This window comes from Aptenodytes patagonicus, chromosome 10 (genome assembly GCF_965638725.1).
Source record: "Aptenodytes patagonicus chromosome 10, bAptPat1.pri.cur, whole genome shotgun sequence".
Lineage (NCBI taxonomy): Eukaryota > Metazoa > Chordata > Aves > Sphenisciformes > Spheniscidae > Aptenodytes > Aptenodytes patagonicus.
In genome coordinates this window covers 16,628,501-16,643,972 of record NC_134958.1, presented here as the reverse complement: position 1 = coordinate 16,643,972, position 15,472 = coordinate 16,628,501, and the positions used below count along the sequence as shown (strand labels likewise).

Genomic DNA, 15,472 nt, shown 5'->3' with positions numbered 1-15,472 from the left:
TAGGCATATGTAGAAACGTAGGAAGTTTGACACAGCAAAGGTAAAACCAGGTCTTCTGAATCTGTCTGGAATACTGTTTTATGAGTAAGTGTTCTGCTTCTGTGCCAGCTTGTAATTTCTTCAGGGAATGAAGTGTTGCTACTGGAGGTGTATGGTGCAATGACTGAATTTCAGTGCATGCTCCTAAAAGGTTAGCGTTAGGGTTGTATTTGTAACAGCTGTAGAACTGCAACCCAAACCCTGAATTTGAAGTCCTGTCCTTAAAACCATGTTTTTGGGTGTGATTTTTAGTCCAGGGAATTTTATTATTTAAAGAAGAGTCATATTGCTGCTGTCTCTGCTGTAGCTTCACAGGCAAACTCTAGTCTTTGTTATTAAATTGTTCTAATAAACAAGACTGCAGAGTAGAATGTTTCAGGGGCTCTTCATACTGTAAATCTCTCCACTTTTAAATTAAATCATATGTCCAGCAAGGTTGCAAGACAGTGAAGTTTAATTTCAGTCTAATGCTGCCACTCTTAAGCTGCAGGCTGATGGTTAATTTAGGCTTACCAAAGTGTGTGCTACTACAGAGAGGAACAGGCCTGACCACATTCTCAGCGTCGTCTTTGTGCTACCACTAATAGTCTTAAAACCATGCAAGGAATAGGATCTGGGAACTGATCCAGCTGAAAACTTTTTGGCAAAAAAAATAATCAATATGACTTGAAGGGGTGATGGAGGGAGGATGAGACCGTTCTTTCTGGGAGCAGTCCACACTTCAGTCCACTTGAGCAGGTTCATCTTGTCATTGGTAAAGATCCCATAATGCTCTTCTGTAAAATAGGATGCACAGGCTAAGCTAAGAGCTCTATCTGTGTTAATAAGGTGGGCTGAAAATCCCTGTTGTATAAAAATGTTAACTGTACATACAATAATGAGGCCTAAAAAAGATTTCCTCTCTTACTTCATGGATCTTAGTCACACCAGACCTTAGACAAACAGGTTTATAAAGATTTTGATAACAACTACTATTACTCATGAAGGAAAGTGTTGGTGTTTATATGTAGAATTGATTCTAAATGCCTATGCTCTGAGGCACAAATCCATCATTTACTGAGGAGGCTGAATGGAAACTTACTGTAAGGTCAAACCAGTCCATAATTTAGGATTTTGGTAGTTTCCTGTGACACATCTAACACTTCCTGCCAAAGAGAGGGTAGTTGACAGGCTGTAAATTTAGTCCACAAATTCCTGTTAATTGGTCTGAGTGTGTTCTTACAAAATATTTTCATTTGTCTTCAGATATGAATTAGGAAGGATCAAGTGAATTGTGTTTTACTTCATACAGTCTATCTAGTTGCTTTGAAGGTGTGTAGGAGTTTGAAAAACTGTATAAATAGGATTGCCTTTTTGTGGTTGCAGCTAGTTTACTGTGAATAACTGTTTATAAGTGATGTATGTCATAACTGAGTATGACAACATTAATCATCAAATATTCTAATTTGTGCTAAGGTAGGAAATAAAGCTTTTGCAAAATATTTAAATCATTTAGATTTAGCCCATGGACTCTTAAAGTGCTATTTTATTTAAATACAGGTGATGAAAATTAAAGGCATTCAGTCAACACGAGGTTTGAGATTCTGAAAATTTAAACCTGATTTTTTGAAGGGCCTTATACCAAATGGTTAGTTAAGACTTTGTCCAGGTGTAGTGGTTTATTGGCATACAGCTGTCCAACTTGCATCTCCTTAACTTAATAAAGATACTAAATGGCTGCTACTTATGAGTATTGAAATGATAATTTTCTGTTTTGAGTTGGCTTCTGATTAAATGGCTGTCTTCTGTAGCCAGGAAACAATGGAAAAGCTGTCCTAATATTTACTGCCGTTCACTGCTGGAAACAGCAAATGAGGCTAGCTGGATGACAACAGTTCTTATGCTGTATCTCTGGTACCAGTTTGAACTTCATAAACTTAATCTTTCCATTTGTGCCAGAGGAAGCACCTGTTGGTCACGTGGCCAGTCAAGATGGGAAGGTGACTTGACTGGTTATTTTTCAGCCAGATTAATTCGTCATTCAATTTGGTATATAAACAAACTTGCTGTAAGAAGAAAGGGTGCAGAAATAAGCAGAAGTGGTGAGAGGGAAGATGCAATACTACCCTTTTCAGTGGCAGTGCTGACATATGCCAGATTAGCATTCATCAAACTTAGTTTCATTGTACAGAAAATGACTGGCAGCTACAAGTATTTTATGATTGTGTAAGTAGCGTCTGTTCTTTTCAGTACACTGTTTGGATTTAAGAACTGTATTTCATACACCCTTTTGTTGAAAAAGGAAAAAATAACACCGAAATTTAAATATTATATATTTACACCAAGTTAGAGTGACCATTTAACCATGGGCTAATAACAGTTTAATAATGAAATGGATACTGTAACGATGGAATTAAACCCAAAGCTATCTTTTTCCACACCAGACTCAGTAATTTTACAAATGGGTGTATAACATGTATAACATGCCATCATTGAGAAAAACCCTGCCTTATTTAACTTTCATCTGAAAGTTAAATGCTACACAGTACACTGTTAAGAACAGAAATTTTTCAAAACTTTTGTTCTTGGGTAATCTAAATATAACTTGTTATGGCAGATGTAATGAATTAAACCAAACCAGCCACTATTCAGTGCTGAAACACTAGCCTAATAGGGCAATTAAAATTGCTGAAACTAAGCTATGGATACCTATTAATTCTTTTGAATCATAAACGGTGTAGTTTAGATGAGTTGACTTTATTGCTTCACCAGCGGTGCAAAATGTGTTTGTTTCTAAAATGCTTCAAACTGGAAGGAATGTGAAGTTTTAAAACGATCCTGGTTGTGTATCATAGCTCTTCCGCCTGCCAGTTTATATTGAGTGTTTTAGTGTGAGTTAATTTAAGGTGCCCTTTGAGTCCAGGGAAGGTTCATGTAAAGATAATGAATGCGTATTAAGTGCATTAATATGCACATAAGTGCATATTAACCAACTGAGTTCCTGGTATAAAGTAGCTTTTGAACCCACTCCACACACCACATCCTTACCCCCCCCCCCCCCCCAAAAAAAAAAAACCACACCCCAAACCCAACCCAAAAATACATGGAATGATTCATAGAAGAGCGGTGCCTTTGGCACCAGCTTGAGATACAGTGAAGGAATTTAATATGGCATAACTTTCTTTCGCACGTCAAGGTAATGTCAGTAGTTTTGAAAATGAAGTTGGGACATCACTAAAACTGACATTGTATTTTATACCCAGTTTTGACTTAGTCACAAAACGTGTACTTGCACTTGTTCACTTACTAAACACAACCCTTCCCATGCAGAGAAGTTGGAAAGTTGTTTTCTTCACTTTTTCAGTATAAACATTTGCAATATATTCATCATAGAATGTCTTAAACCGAATTCCTATCAACTGTAGAATGTCAGAAATATACTGGATACTTCATTCATAGTGATTTCATTTTGAGGACAGAGCTTGAAAAACTTGCCTGACATCTGATGTTCTCTGAACTATACCTTTTTACCTAATGACAAAACTGAATTCCTGAGACCCTGATGCATTCAGAAGAATGAAGGATCTACATCTATGTAGTGTTTAACTGTACTGTCAGTCAACTTTTTACTTAATGCATTCCTAATAACTTATGCTTTCTGTTTTTCTTAATTTGTCCTGTTGATCACCTATCCACACCCACTTCTACTCTTTCTTCTGGATTAGTTGATGACTCTCGCTTGAGGAGGTTGCCTATGCGACTCGAGTGAACAGTTGAGTTTTCCAGTGGTACTTGAACACATGATAACACCTGCTTATTACTAAATTAAAGATACATTGAGAACTTTTCAGATGTTTTGTAATTTTGCTACAGTTTTCGTTAGATTTTTACCTAAAATTTTATTTAAAAAAAAATACTCTAAGTTGTTAAGTTCAGACATGTTTATTGGAATATACAGTCTATATATGATCCTTGTAATAGGAAAACCGTTACTGGAAATGCTTGCAATGTCACTTCTTTGTAAGCCATACAAAAAAAAGACCTTTCATATGGTTATGCTTGTGAATATTAAAGCATTCACATGTTGAATATTGTTAGGTTGTTCTATAAAACCTGAGATAGTTTAAAAATATGGGCTTCACTAATAAAAATGCTTCTCCATGTTTTAATTTGGGCTTACAAGTCACAGCTGCCAAGTCCAGATTCTTTTAGCCCAGCATATTCAAATCTTAAAAACTAGCTCAATATAGGGTTAAAATCATGTAAATATTAGATGATTATGTCAGTGCAACTGGAATAACCTATTCTTCAGCCTCCACCACCTTATACATCAGTTCATCTGGACTCAAAAGTACTTAACTTCCTTCTACTGTGCTCCAAAATGTAATGGACTATTATAACAAATTTTCAGATCAGTCTGCATAAATGCTTGTGGAGGTTTGCAGTATGATAATCAGAAACTTGAATATCTTCTAACTAATGATGAAACACAAGCTTTGCTTCCACTCCATTAAAAATTAGTGATACTGGTCGTTTGTAGTGATCCTTGGTGATCATTAGATGTTTTCCTTCTCTTGTTTTCTCATTCACCAGAATGTTCTTGCCTAACTGTTCTGCGCCACTACAAGGACATACCCCTATGTATCCAAGAGAGCATGCACCCAGCTCTGCTCTGTAACTTCAGAACTACAACAATAGGTGGTTTTTGGAGGGGAGGGAGTTTAGAAGAATCTTATTATCCTATCCTTCTTGGGTTTGTATGGGGAGGGAAGGAAGGAGAAGAATTTTTGTCTTTACGGTTCTATATAAAAAGGCTAATAGTATGCATGTGCCTAATATGGCAAGTCCAGTGGGCACCAAGATTTGGTCATTGTTTTTTCAAATAACTTGACAGCTAAAGTGCCTATCAGTGCTTTCAAAAGAGACGCTGGGTGCCAGGAGTCAGGAAGATGCTGTAAGGCAAGCTTCCATTTGCGGTTGTTTTGCCTGATTATGTCAAAGTGCTGAGAGTAGTGTTTGATCAATAAGCAGCTGGAAAAAAAAAACGCATCAGTCTCACTATTGCTACTAGTAGGGTACTGCATGTAACCTTTTTTCCTGTAGTTAATGAGCAAATTTTCTACAATGTCTTTATTATTAAGAAAACACTGTGTAAAGCTATAATATGTTGCAGGGTGACCATGCAATTCAGCTGCTAGGTGAAAATGCTTTAACTGTCACCCAGGTTGGAATAAAGTTCAATAAGTGATTGGTTCTTAAATATTCTGCTACCTTTTACAATGTTTTGCATTGAGTAGAGGAACTTTTATAACAATGAGAGCTTGCGTATTGTGAAATTGTGTGGCTTTGGGTCTTAATCTGTGTTCACTGTACCATTTGGCAAGGGATATTTGTGAAGCAGTGTTTGCTGATTGGCTTTAATATTGATTTTCTGTGCAGGTATCTTTTTCATAAATATTTTGAACAGCTATCAGTCATACATTAGTTGAGCTTTCTAGTACAGTTGTGAATGGTAGGAGTGGACCACAAAATTTCAGAGCTCTTAATTAAGTATGAGGGGGTTTTATTCTTGGTTCTATAGTAATCTGTAATCCTTTGTATTGCCTTCATTATTCAGAGCTGTTAAATCTTTGTGTTTAAATAAGATAGTTGTTGACTGTATTTGAGTAAGTTATGAAAATGAAGGAGGCTACCTGCACAGAAATTATTTGATGTGTTGAATTTCAAAGGTGACATTCTGAGCATGCTGCCATGCTGTCTGAGATGGACTGAAGTAACTGAGCTAGTTACTCTTGGATTAAAGAGGACTTTGTTGTCACCTTCTGTTTTTTATTAAACACTAGATGTTCTTTTTATGGCATTTAATTTATTTTTAATTATTTTTGTAATTGTGCATACAACATAGTACTCAATTCATGAAATGGCTTTGTCTTCTACATTCTGTGAGTCTGTCAGAACATAAAGCAGATTCACTGTTACTGGACTAATCTGAAAATTTATGTTGTGTCTGTTTTTCAGTTCTGCGTGCACTTAAACACCCTCTAAACAGACTAACTTCTTAAATAGGTTGTTTTAGTGGTCATCAAATAGGACTGACTGGTTGGCTTCTGTGAGACTTATGTGAATTATTTCCATAATTTTACTAAGTGAATTTTTTGCAAGGTTCGCTTACTACCACTCATTTTAGGCTGTCCTGAGTTTAAAAAGAAAATAAAAATCTCTTTAGTTCTTACTGTAGTCTTTTCATCTTTGTTCAGTGCTCTGTGACCATTCTTCAATCATCCCCTGCCTATTGTACCTCTTAAGTTATATCTCTTGACAAATAACTTGCCAGGCAAGAGACCCATGAATTAGATCTCACTTTCTACACGTTTTGTCAAAACAAAACAAAACAAAACAAAAAACAAACAAAAAACAAACAAAACCACCAACTGCCAAACCACCCTATGTTGGTGCTTGTAGGTAAAGCAATTTTATCTTGCAGGGAATTGGGAAGCAGGGACCTGAGTTCTTACTCTTTTTTTTTTTTAAATGAAATTAATCTAAAAAATATTTTAGAGTCTGGGTCTGTGGGTTAAATGTCTTGCATTTTATGGGTTTAAATACAGTGAGTTGGAATATGCGTAGCCCTCAGGAAAAAAGGCATTTAGTATTTCACTCAGGTTTGTCTAGGAAATGCCTGGTACAGTGGCATCGGACTGGTGAGACTGCCCAGCTGAGGCACAGGGTTTCCCAGCTGTGCTGCTAAAATTGGTATTAATGCTTTAGAACTTTGCATCTTGGCCAACAAACTTTAGTAGTTGTAGCCATGTTCTCAAAAAGCCATGTTCTTAAAATGAAAAGCAGTAGACTTAAATGAAAGTACTTAAGCTGTGTGCTTCATATGTGCTCATATTATCAGCTAGCAGATTTCTCTTCTCTTCTTTCTATGTCTTTATTTGTTTCACTAAGAAAGCTTCTTTCTAATCTAGTTTCTTAGTTTGAATTCATGTAGTAACTTTGATGCCTTGTGATTTTATTCTAGTACATCTTTACCTGTTTTCTTTTTTTGATCTTATATTTTTGAATTATGTTAGAACATGGCACTGCATATAAATATTCAAATTTATGTAAATATAAATGGGAAGGTTATTTTGGATAAACAGGAAACCAAGTGACAGAATCTGCACTTCCCAAAGAAGTTTTACTGGAAGGGGGGGGGGGGGGAAATCAACCCTGGGTAAAGACTGTTCTGCTTTTAAAATCCTTACACCATACTCTTCAGGACAGAGAGATACTTGACTGACTTTCTTAGAGTGTAAATTAGCCAACATGTAGCTACTTGTAATCCTACTTGGATGGTTTCTGTTATCTGAGCTAGCTTATGTGTTTGCAGCTATGTATATCAAGAATAATCAGTGGCAAATTATTTGGGATGAAGGCTGCATCCTCAGTTGTGTTCTTCTAGAATAACAAGCTTAGCAAGTCTGACTTCTGGAGGTCAGGCAAGAAATCTCTGAACAATCAAAGTGCCACCCTAGAGCTGTTGATGGAAAACAAACATAAGCCGCAAGCATTCTAGCTGGAATTGCAGTATTGCAATTCTGTAGAGATTGTTTTTTAGTTGAAGACTTACTAGAGGATGATACCCTCTATCTGCATCTAGGTGGGTAATAGAATGATAAGCCTGGAGACCCTATCATGTGCTGTTTCAAAGATACGTTTTTTTTAGTGTCAGTAGCAGGACCATGTGAATTGTCAGTTAAATGATGATGTGGGTTTAATAGTAAGTGAAAACAGTGTAAAAAATAATAATGTCCATAAGTGTGATGATTCTGTAGACTTAGCTTGTGAGTAGTTTAAACCCACCATTAAGTTGTTAAGCTGACTTCTATTTAACATAGTTCAGGGTTGGAATGAGTCTGATAGTCTGTGGGAACTGGGTTTAAGTTTTGGGATGCCTCATGTGGAAGCAGTTAGAAAGAAGGGCTCAAATTATTCTCCCCTTCCATTTATCAACCCCCTTCCATTTTTCAGAGAAGAGAGTCTTTTATCCTTACTTTTCCCATTTAAGAAGTCAAATACTTGCACCTCAAGCAGAGTAGCATCTTCTAGATCCTGACTTGTGAGGAGGCTCATGGAGGCGCAGCTCCAAAGATTTTTCTGGTTCCTACTGAGAATAAAAGAGTATGAACCTAAATGGACTCTCATTATACTGGAGTCACATTCCATACTGCTGCCAACCCATTGCCTTCTGTTTCCTTTTCTCAGCCACTTCTTCCAGCTGTGGAGTAACTCCTCCATCTCCTTTTTCCTTCGTTTTAAAAAAAAAAAAAAATCATCTCCTCTGGTCACCGAGTAATTCTGCCTGCTCAGCCTGCCACTGGTTACAGCAATTTGACTGAGGAAAGGCAGGAAAGGGAAAGCACCAAGTGCCCTTTTGTGTACCACTGATAATAGCTCTTTCTGCCAGTTTTGGAAGAGTCTGCAGACTTGCTATCAGTGTCCCAATATATTGGACATTCCATCATGGCAAAATCACTGATCTTAGAAGGTAACTCATACTAAAAAGAAATGGATTAATAGATTGATCATTAACTCTTACACATATACCTTTATGTTCATTTTACCAAGTGCTGTCAGTATATACACACAGCTTTTTTTTTTAAAGTACTTGCTCTGTGATTAGAGCATAGGATTGACATGTAACTCGAGCCCATGGGAAACTACTGGGTTTTAGCTAAGTGTGGTGCTCTCAACTGTGTTTTTTCTTTAATTATCACAGAGTTGCTATGTTACGTACTTGCAAATCTGACATAGTCTCCCTGAGGTAAGTTAAAGTGAAATAAAAATCTACCTTTTGATAGTCTTTAGGGTACTACCATTAATGGATAAGATGTAGTTTATTGTCAAAGCAGATTATATAACAATATAAACGGTTTTACCAAAAATTCTTTCTTCAACCAAACAAGTAACCGTACAATAACCAAGTAATGGCCTGCTGCCATATCAGTTTTCAGATACGTGTAAGACAGAAGCCGTAACAAATAAGCAAGGTCAAAACTTGGTCTTAATTGATTTAATTCTATTCTAGAGACCACTACTGCTGGGAAATGTCTTATGCAAGGTAGTAAGTGTGTAAATAAAAGAAGCATTATTTTTCTGGAAATGGTTATTTTCTGCCTGGTGTGTAGCTCAGCTAGGGAATGGGACGTTTACATTGATATAGGTGCTGGCACAGAGAGCTTGTTGCATGCTGTAGAAATCGTAATTACCAAAAGGCTTATTTGAAGCTTCTTATTTCTTCCATTGTGGCAAGTTTTAGAAACCATATTCAGGAATGATATAGACAAATTTGTTGAACTTCTCTGGAGTCTACTGTCCTCAGAAGAATTCATGAAGTTACTGGATTTAAGCCAGGAAAGAAAACTGAGATGCATTCTCTTCCACATCATTTTGAGAAGAACAGCGACTAGCTTATATTCCTTTCAAGAAAGGGGAAGTAATACTAGCTTTGAAGAAATTTAGAGGAAATGTTAGGAAAACTTCTATATTGGGCAAGATACTGAAATGGATTTTGTAGGGTCTCTGGAAGTTTCTTACTGAGAAATTAGGGTGTTGAACTGGATTTTTCTGGGGGTCCCTGCCAACTATCCATTTGCTTGAATCAGTCATTACAATTTGGAGTCTCCCCACCTATAAACTGGCATCTTTTCAGTGCAGTTAATTTCACTGACACTTGTAAGTAGTACATTAAGATGTCTCTGCATAGCCATAAAAATGGAATTTACTTTCTCTACTGTAGGTTTCATGTAATACGTGGGGTTTTATGATTACCATTCTTTAAAGTTTGGTGATTTTGTTAAAGTTGTTAATTCTTGGAAGTAGAGACAAATAGATGCTTGTTTCCCGCCACCCCCATTTCCCCCAAGTTGCCTCTCTTTCCCCCTCCCTTTTTTGGTGGGGGAGAACCAAAGGAAGATTTGTCACTTCATTTTTCATTATTAAAAGGGTGAACAGTCCAGACAGATAATCCTGTTCCCATCAAGCATGTTTGAATGACCAAGAAAAGACCTGTTGAAAAATAGCTGTGAGACGATCAGGTTATCTAATAGTTTAACTAAATCAAGAAATCAAATGGTCAGAGAATTGTTATTGTGAAACACAGCTGCGTTATTTTGTATTTGAAATAGCTCTATTTGCCGGATTAGAGAACTAATTTTATTAATAAATTAGATAATCAACAGCATGGGTTAGAATTTGTAGTGTTAGTTATGTACCAATGCGGAAAGTAAGAAGAGGGGGAAGATGAAAGGAGGATAAATAGAGGCTTCTTAATTTTAAAACTAGTGAAACTTTTTATTTGGTACATGAAACTTCTAATAGTCCATTTTGAAGTGACAGATGGGGTAATATTGATGGAAGGGTATCCCGCCCAGAAGGAAGAATCATGTTCTAACATAATTCAAAAATATAAGATCAAAAAAAGCCCAGAAGACTCTGGGCTTCCCCTTGCCCCTCCAAAAGCACAGTCCTGTAGTGCAGGCCATCGAGGCAAAACTCAAAACCGACCCTAAAGCGTGATTAGATGATAGTCAACAAAGCTAGTCCAGAAGCGCAGTGCTGAACATCATGCTAATTTGTAAGGATGAGAACGTAGATGACTTGGCAACTGAGGAAAGGATACCCTGGATGGCTTCACAATTGAAGCCTAGGGCTCGTTCATCTATCTACTTGGTGTTATTTTAGGCTAAACTTGGTAAATTACTCGCTTTCATTCTGAGATAAAGTCCATTTTTTTCCCACTCCGCTGACATATATGGGAGTTAGTATATGAGAAGTCCTGCATTGCCTTACACAGTGTACTTCAAAACAATAAAGAAATTGCTCATGCAGTTGAGTGTTAGAGATAATAATTGCTCCTCAATTTTATTTGAAACTTACATGAATACAATCAGAAAAATCTAATTTTAAAGTAACTTTTTTGCACTTCTGAGAGAAAAATGCTATATAGATTGAGTTGTTTTTTTCAGAAAACCTACTTTTTTTCACCAGGAAAAAGTAATTTTAGCCATAATAGGTGCTTTTGCTGGGATTAGTAGATTAGATTAGATTAGTAGATTAGTAGATACTTCAGTTCATCACAGAGACAGAATTATGGTAAGAAGTCTTCTATCAAATATTAGAGAAGGGAGGAGATTGATTCTAAAGTATCCAGGATCTATTGTCATTTAACTTCAGTTCAGATGCACTTGAAGAGAGTCTGATCCATCCTCAGTAACTCTGTAGAACTCAGTCACAGAGAAAACTCAAACTAAAATGGAGTTCAAATCTGTGTAACACTTTGAGCAGTGTATTACAACCGAAGTGAGTAGAACTTCTTGAAGTACTTGAATGAAGTTCTTCAAATTTTTATCAGTGCTGGTCTTAATTTTTTTTCTGCCTGTTCATTTCTAACTTCTGCCCAGAAAAGCCATACAAGGTGGCTAAAAATCCTCCCCCCCCCCCCCCCCCCCCGAAAAATGTATTGCATAATCTTGTAGCATTCAGTTCTGCGATGTTTTTCTGGGTTGCTTGTTCATGTTATCTCCTCATCCTCATGAACCTCTATGTTACCAAAAGACAGTTTGGTAAAAGAACTGAGAGCTAGTAAAAAGACTAACTTGAAGAAGAATAATTCTTGTTTTTTGTCTCTGCGTGATATAAATACTAGCTGTCTATCATAAAACATGCCTTTCCATCTGGGTGTGGATAGCTACTAACTGCTAGCTGGTGTGTGTTCTTCGGTGACTTCAATACTCAAGGGCATCTGTAGTGAACTGTTTCTTCCTTTTTAACAGGAGAATCTGCCCTCATAAAATACATCTGTGTTTAAACTATAATATGAACACTGGTTGGCTTGGCACAAAGCCCAAGAGTCACAGGGAATTGCTGAAGTTTAACCTTCCCCATCTACCAGCCACATCTCAGAATTTCATAACCTTGTTGTAGATAGCTCTAACGCATCACCAGAGAATACTCACTTTGAAGCTTTAACAACACTGTGGCAACAATAATAAATAATGATAGTTTGATTGTGAAATACTGTTTGCATTACAGAATAGTCAATGTGAGTCACTAGAGCTCTTACCAGGTTTTAAGTGTAGGCATGGCTTTTTTCTTTGATCTTGAATTTTGCATCTTAATGTACAGTTGTTTCAAAATACTTGTAACTGTAGTGTCATTTAATGTGCAAGTGAAGACTGAACATCTATTTTGTATATGCTTCAGCTGTACTAAAAAGTAATTAGATTTAATCGACTTTACACTGTGGCACTTACTTGTTTTGGTTATTTTGCTGTTAGCACAAATGGATACTAGCTTTCACTATGGAAAGTCAGCTCTATCATTAGTATACCAAGAGACTGGTCACGTTTTTTTAGATGAAGACTGACACAGATGTGGTCAACTTATCAGAGTTACTTTTTATGTAACAAATTGGTGACATAACTGTAACATTTCTTCAATTTCGTGACTGCAGAAAGAGGAAAAATATAGGAAGAAAATCAAGAGTAAAATTGGAATGACTGAAGTTCCAGCAACTTCACTGATCTGTATTTGCACAATGTGTTTATACAAAATTTAAGAGAATACCAAATTAAATTCTGAAGCAAGCTAACGGTTGTCACAGGTATGAATTCATATAATGTCAGGCATATTAAAACACTTCAGCTATGTTGCTTGACTTCACTGAACCAAACTTTTATTTTTGTACAAAGAAAATATAGTATGTTTCATAATAAAGATTAGTAGTAGGATTTGCATCAAAGAATGTGGTGGTGTAATTTGAACAAGATCATTCAGTGAGTAGAGATGTTTACATAGTTATGCATGTAACTCTACCAGTTTAAGTATTTTTTTATTAAATTTTGTTGTCCATCTTATTGAGTTTCAGTTGAATCAGTAATTAGCTCACCTACATTTCATTTACATTACTTAAATGTTGGCAGTGAAAGTAAAATAAGCTGATAGTTGTTCTTATCTCTTCTGCTTCACAGTGCTGTGAAATAAAATAGTTGCTTTTTCCCTTAAGCTACATCTGTATCTTCTGGAGGAATGGGAACAAGTGTATAGTCAAAGTCAGCATTTTAGATTTATGCATTTGTCTAACCCTGTTTTCTGGCTTAAATCTTGTAAATTTAGCTACTTGTATCAAAAACATCTAAACAGTCTTGCTTAAGAAAATCCTTCTAGGCTATGGTCTAATTCTTGTACAGCATAAACATTTTCTACAGATAAATTTTACAGGGTCTGCAAATTGTTTGCACGAAAATGTTGGTTAGAAGTACTTTGCTTAGTGCTCTTGTAATTGAAGCTCAAAGCCAATTTACCATCTTGTTTTATTCACTTCAGACACTTCAACCTTCGAATGAAGAGAGATACATCTCTTTTTAGTGATGACTTTAAAGTAGAAATATCAAACCAAGTAATTGATTTTGATACCTCCCATATTTACACTGGACACATTTATGGTAAGTACAACACTTTAAAATAGATTAAAGTGCAGTCATTTTAAACAGGAGGTTTTTTTAATAGTACATGCAGAAAATGAATATCTGTATGATTAGGTTATCTTCATTACTAAACTTTAATAATGCATCTAAATACATTTAAACTCCATCTGCTTTTAATCTCATATGAGTCATACTTAACAATTGAGTATTTTACCTAGTAATTTTCATATCCATAGAACTTGAGGTTCAACTCTTGTTTATAAACTTACTCTTCATAGAAGTCTGATGCATTTTAAAAAAAAAAAAAAAGGAAAAAGCTGTCTGCGTTAAAAAAAATCAGGTACTGTTCTTAGTTTAAAGGAATTTAAGGAATATAGACCTACCATCATTAAGGGTAATATACCTGATTTCAGTAAATACAAAAGATAAAATTGATTAAAAAGGAAGGAGAATTAAGGAATTAAAAGCAGGTGAAAAGAAGAGAAGAATTAAGACTTACTCTGTCCCTCTTTATACAGTCTGTTGATCCTGACAGGAATCTTAACTGCTTCCTGAAGATCTCTGTTAGTAACGTCCTACAGACTGAAGTGACTGTTTTAAACTGCGAAAAGAAGTATACACGCTTAGCACTTTATGTGCGTCTAGGTAGACCAATGTACCAGTTGACTTACGTAGGTCAGAGGGCTTTTAAGGTGTGTGGAGTCTTTTGTTGCGTTTTTTTCTTATTTTGTGAAATTATTTCAGAAAAGCTTTTGGTTCTTTCCTTATTGCTGAGGGATGAGATTAAAGGATCCACATGAACCTACTCATGGGCTTACTCTACATTTTCTTGTAATCCTCTTTATTAACTTTCTCATTCAACCCAACTTTGTACTTGTTCATGAAGATCATGAACAAAGTTAGTTGAGTAAATAAAGTGTTTTGCTGTTGGTTCTTGATTTCCATTCAGATCAAGAGTCTTCCTTCCAAGTACTCTGAAATTTCCAAAGATACATGGCTTATAAATTCAGGGTATTAATGCATATTCTAATAGAATGTAGACTGAAGTAACTCTGGGATCAGTTACGAATGTCTTAAAATTAGTGTTCTACAAAGCCTATTTCTACTTTTTGGTGTTCTCCCTTAAGAGTTGTATGGCATATCTTAAAGATACTTCTTCCAAATTTCAGTACTGTGTATGAGCTTTGTAAAATTCTTGATAATTGTTAATTAGAAATTAGTGCTGGTTTATGATAAGAATGAGTACAGTTCTGATAATTTGATAGTGTGATTCTGAACCCTCCTCAACGGAGGAGTATATAAACATTCTTTTAGTAATCTTTCATCCTTTTTATGGAGAAGGCTTGTTGGGGATGCTGCATGTTGTAGCTCTCAATGATTAAACTTTGACAGTTGTACTTTTCCAGATTGTGACTGTTTATTTAACTTAGTAACTATGATTTCGGGATAACTGTAAGTCTTACTGTTGAATAATCTTAGTCTTAAAAATTCAGACACAAACTTTTTGCAGGAATATCTTACTGCTGTTATCCAGAATCTTATTACTGTATAATTCATATAGGTTTTTAGCAGTTGGGAACTGGTGCATGATCAGGATAATTATGCAAGTGTCATGCTTTAGCGTTGTCTGCTTATCACCTTGGGTAGTGTGTATGCTTGAAGTTTGCACAAGGACACAAAGGACTTTCACAAGGACTGAAAGCTTTTAGAAAGGTGTGGGGGGAAGAAAAAACCCAAAACCTAAATGCACTTTTTCCTTTAACAGGTGAGCAGGGAAGTCTTAGCCATGGGTCTGTTATTGATGGAAAATTTGAAGGATTCATCCAAACTCACAGTGGGACCTTTTATATTGAGCCAGCAGAGAGATATATTAAGGACAAAACTTTACCGTTCCACTCTGTCATTTATCATGAAGATGATATCAGTGAGTACTTCCATTTTGTGCTAGAGATGAAATAAATTTTTTTTATTAAATGTCAAAA

At 35.9% G+C, this 15,472-nt stretch overlaps 1 protein-coding gene across 1 annotated transcript in view; it reads left to right on the top strand.

Moving 5' to 3' along the window:
• Nucleotides 1-15,472, top strand: part of ADAM10 (ADAM metallopeptidase domain 10) — a 55,078-nt gene that overhangs the window by 14,313 nt on the left and 25,293 nt on the right. Inside the window, exons 3-4 of the mRNA XM_076348283.1 lie at nucleotides 13,390-13,508; nucleotides 15,256-15,414. Coding sequence (XP_076204398.1) covers nucleotides 13,390-13,508; nucleotides 15,256-15,414 — 278 coding nt within the window. The remainder of the gene's footprint in view (nucleotides 1-13,389; nucleotides 13,509-15,255; nucleotides 15,415-15,472) is intronic.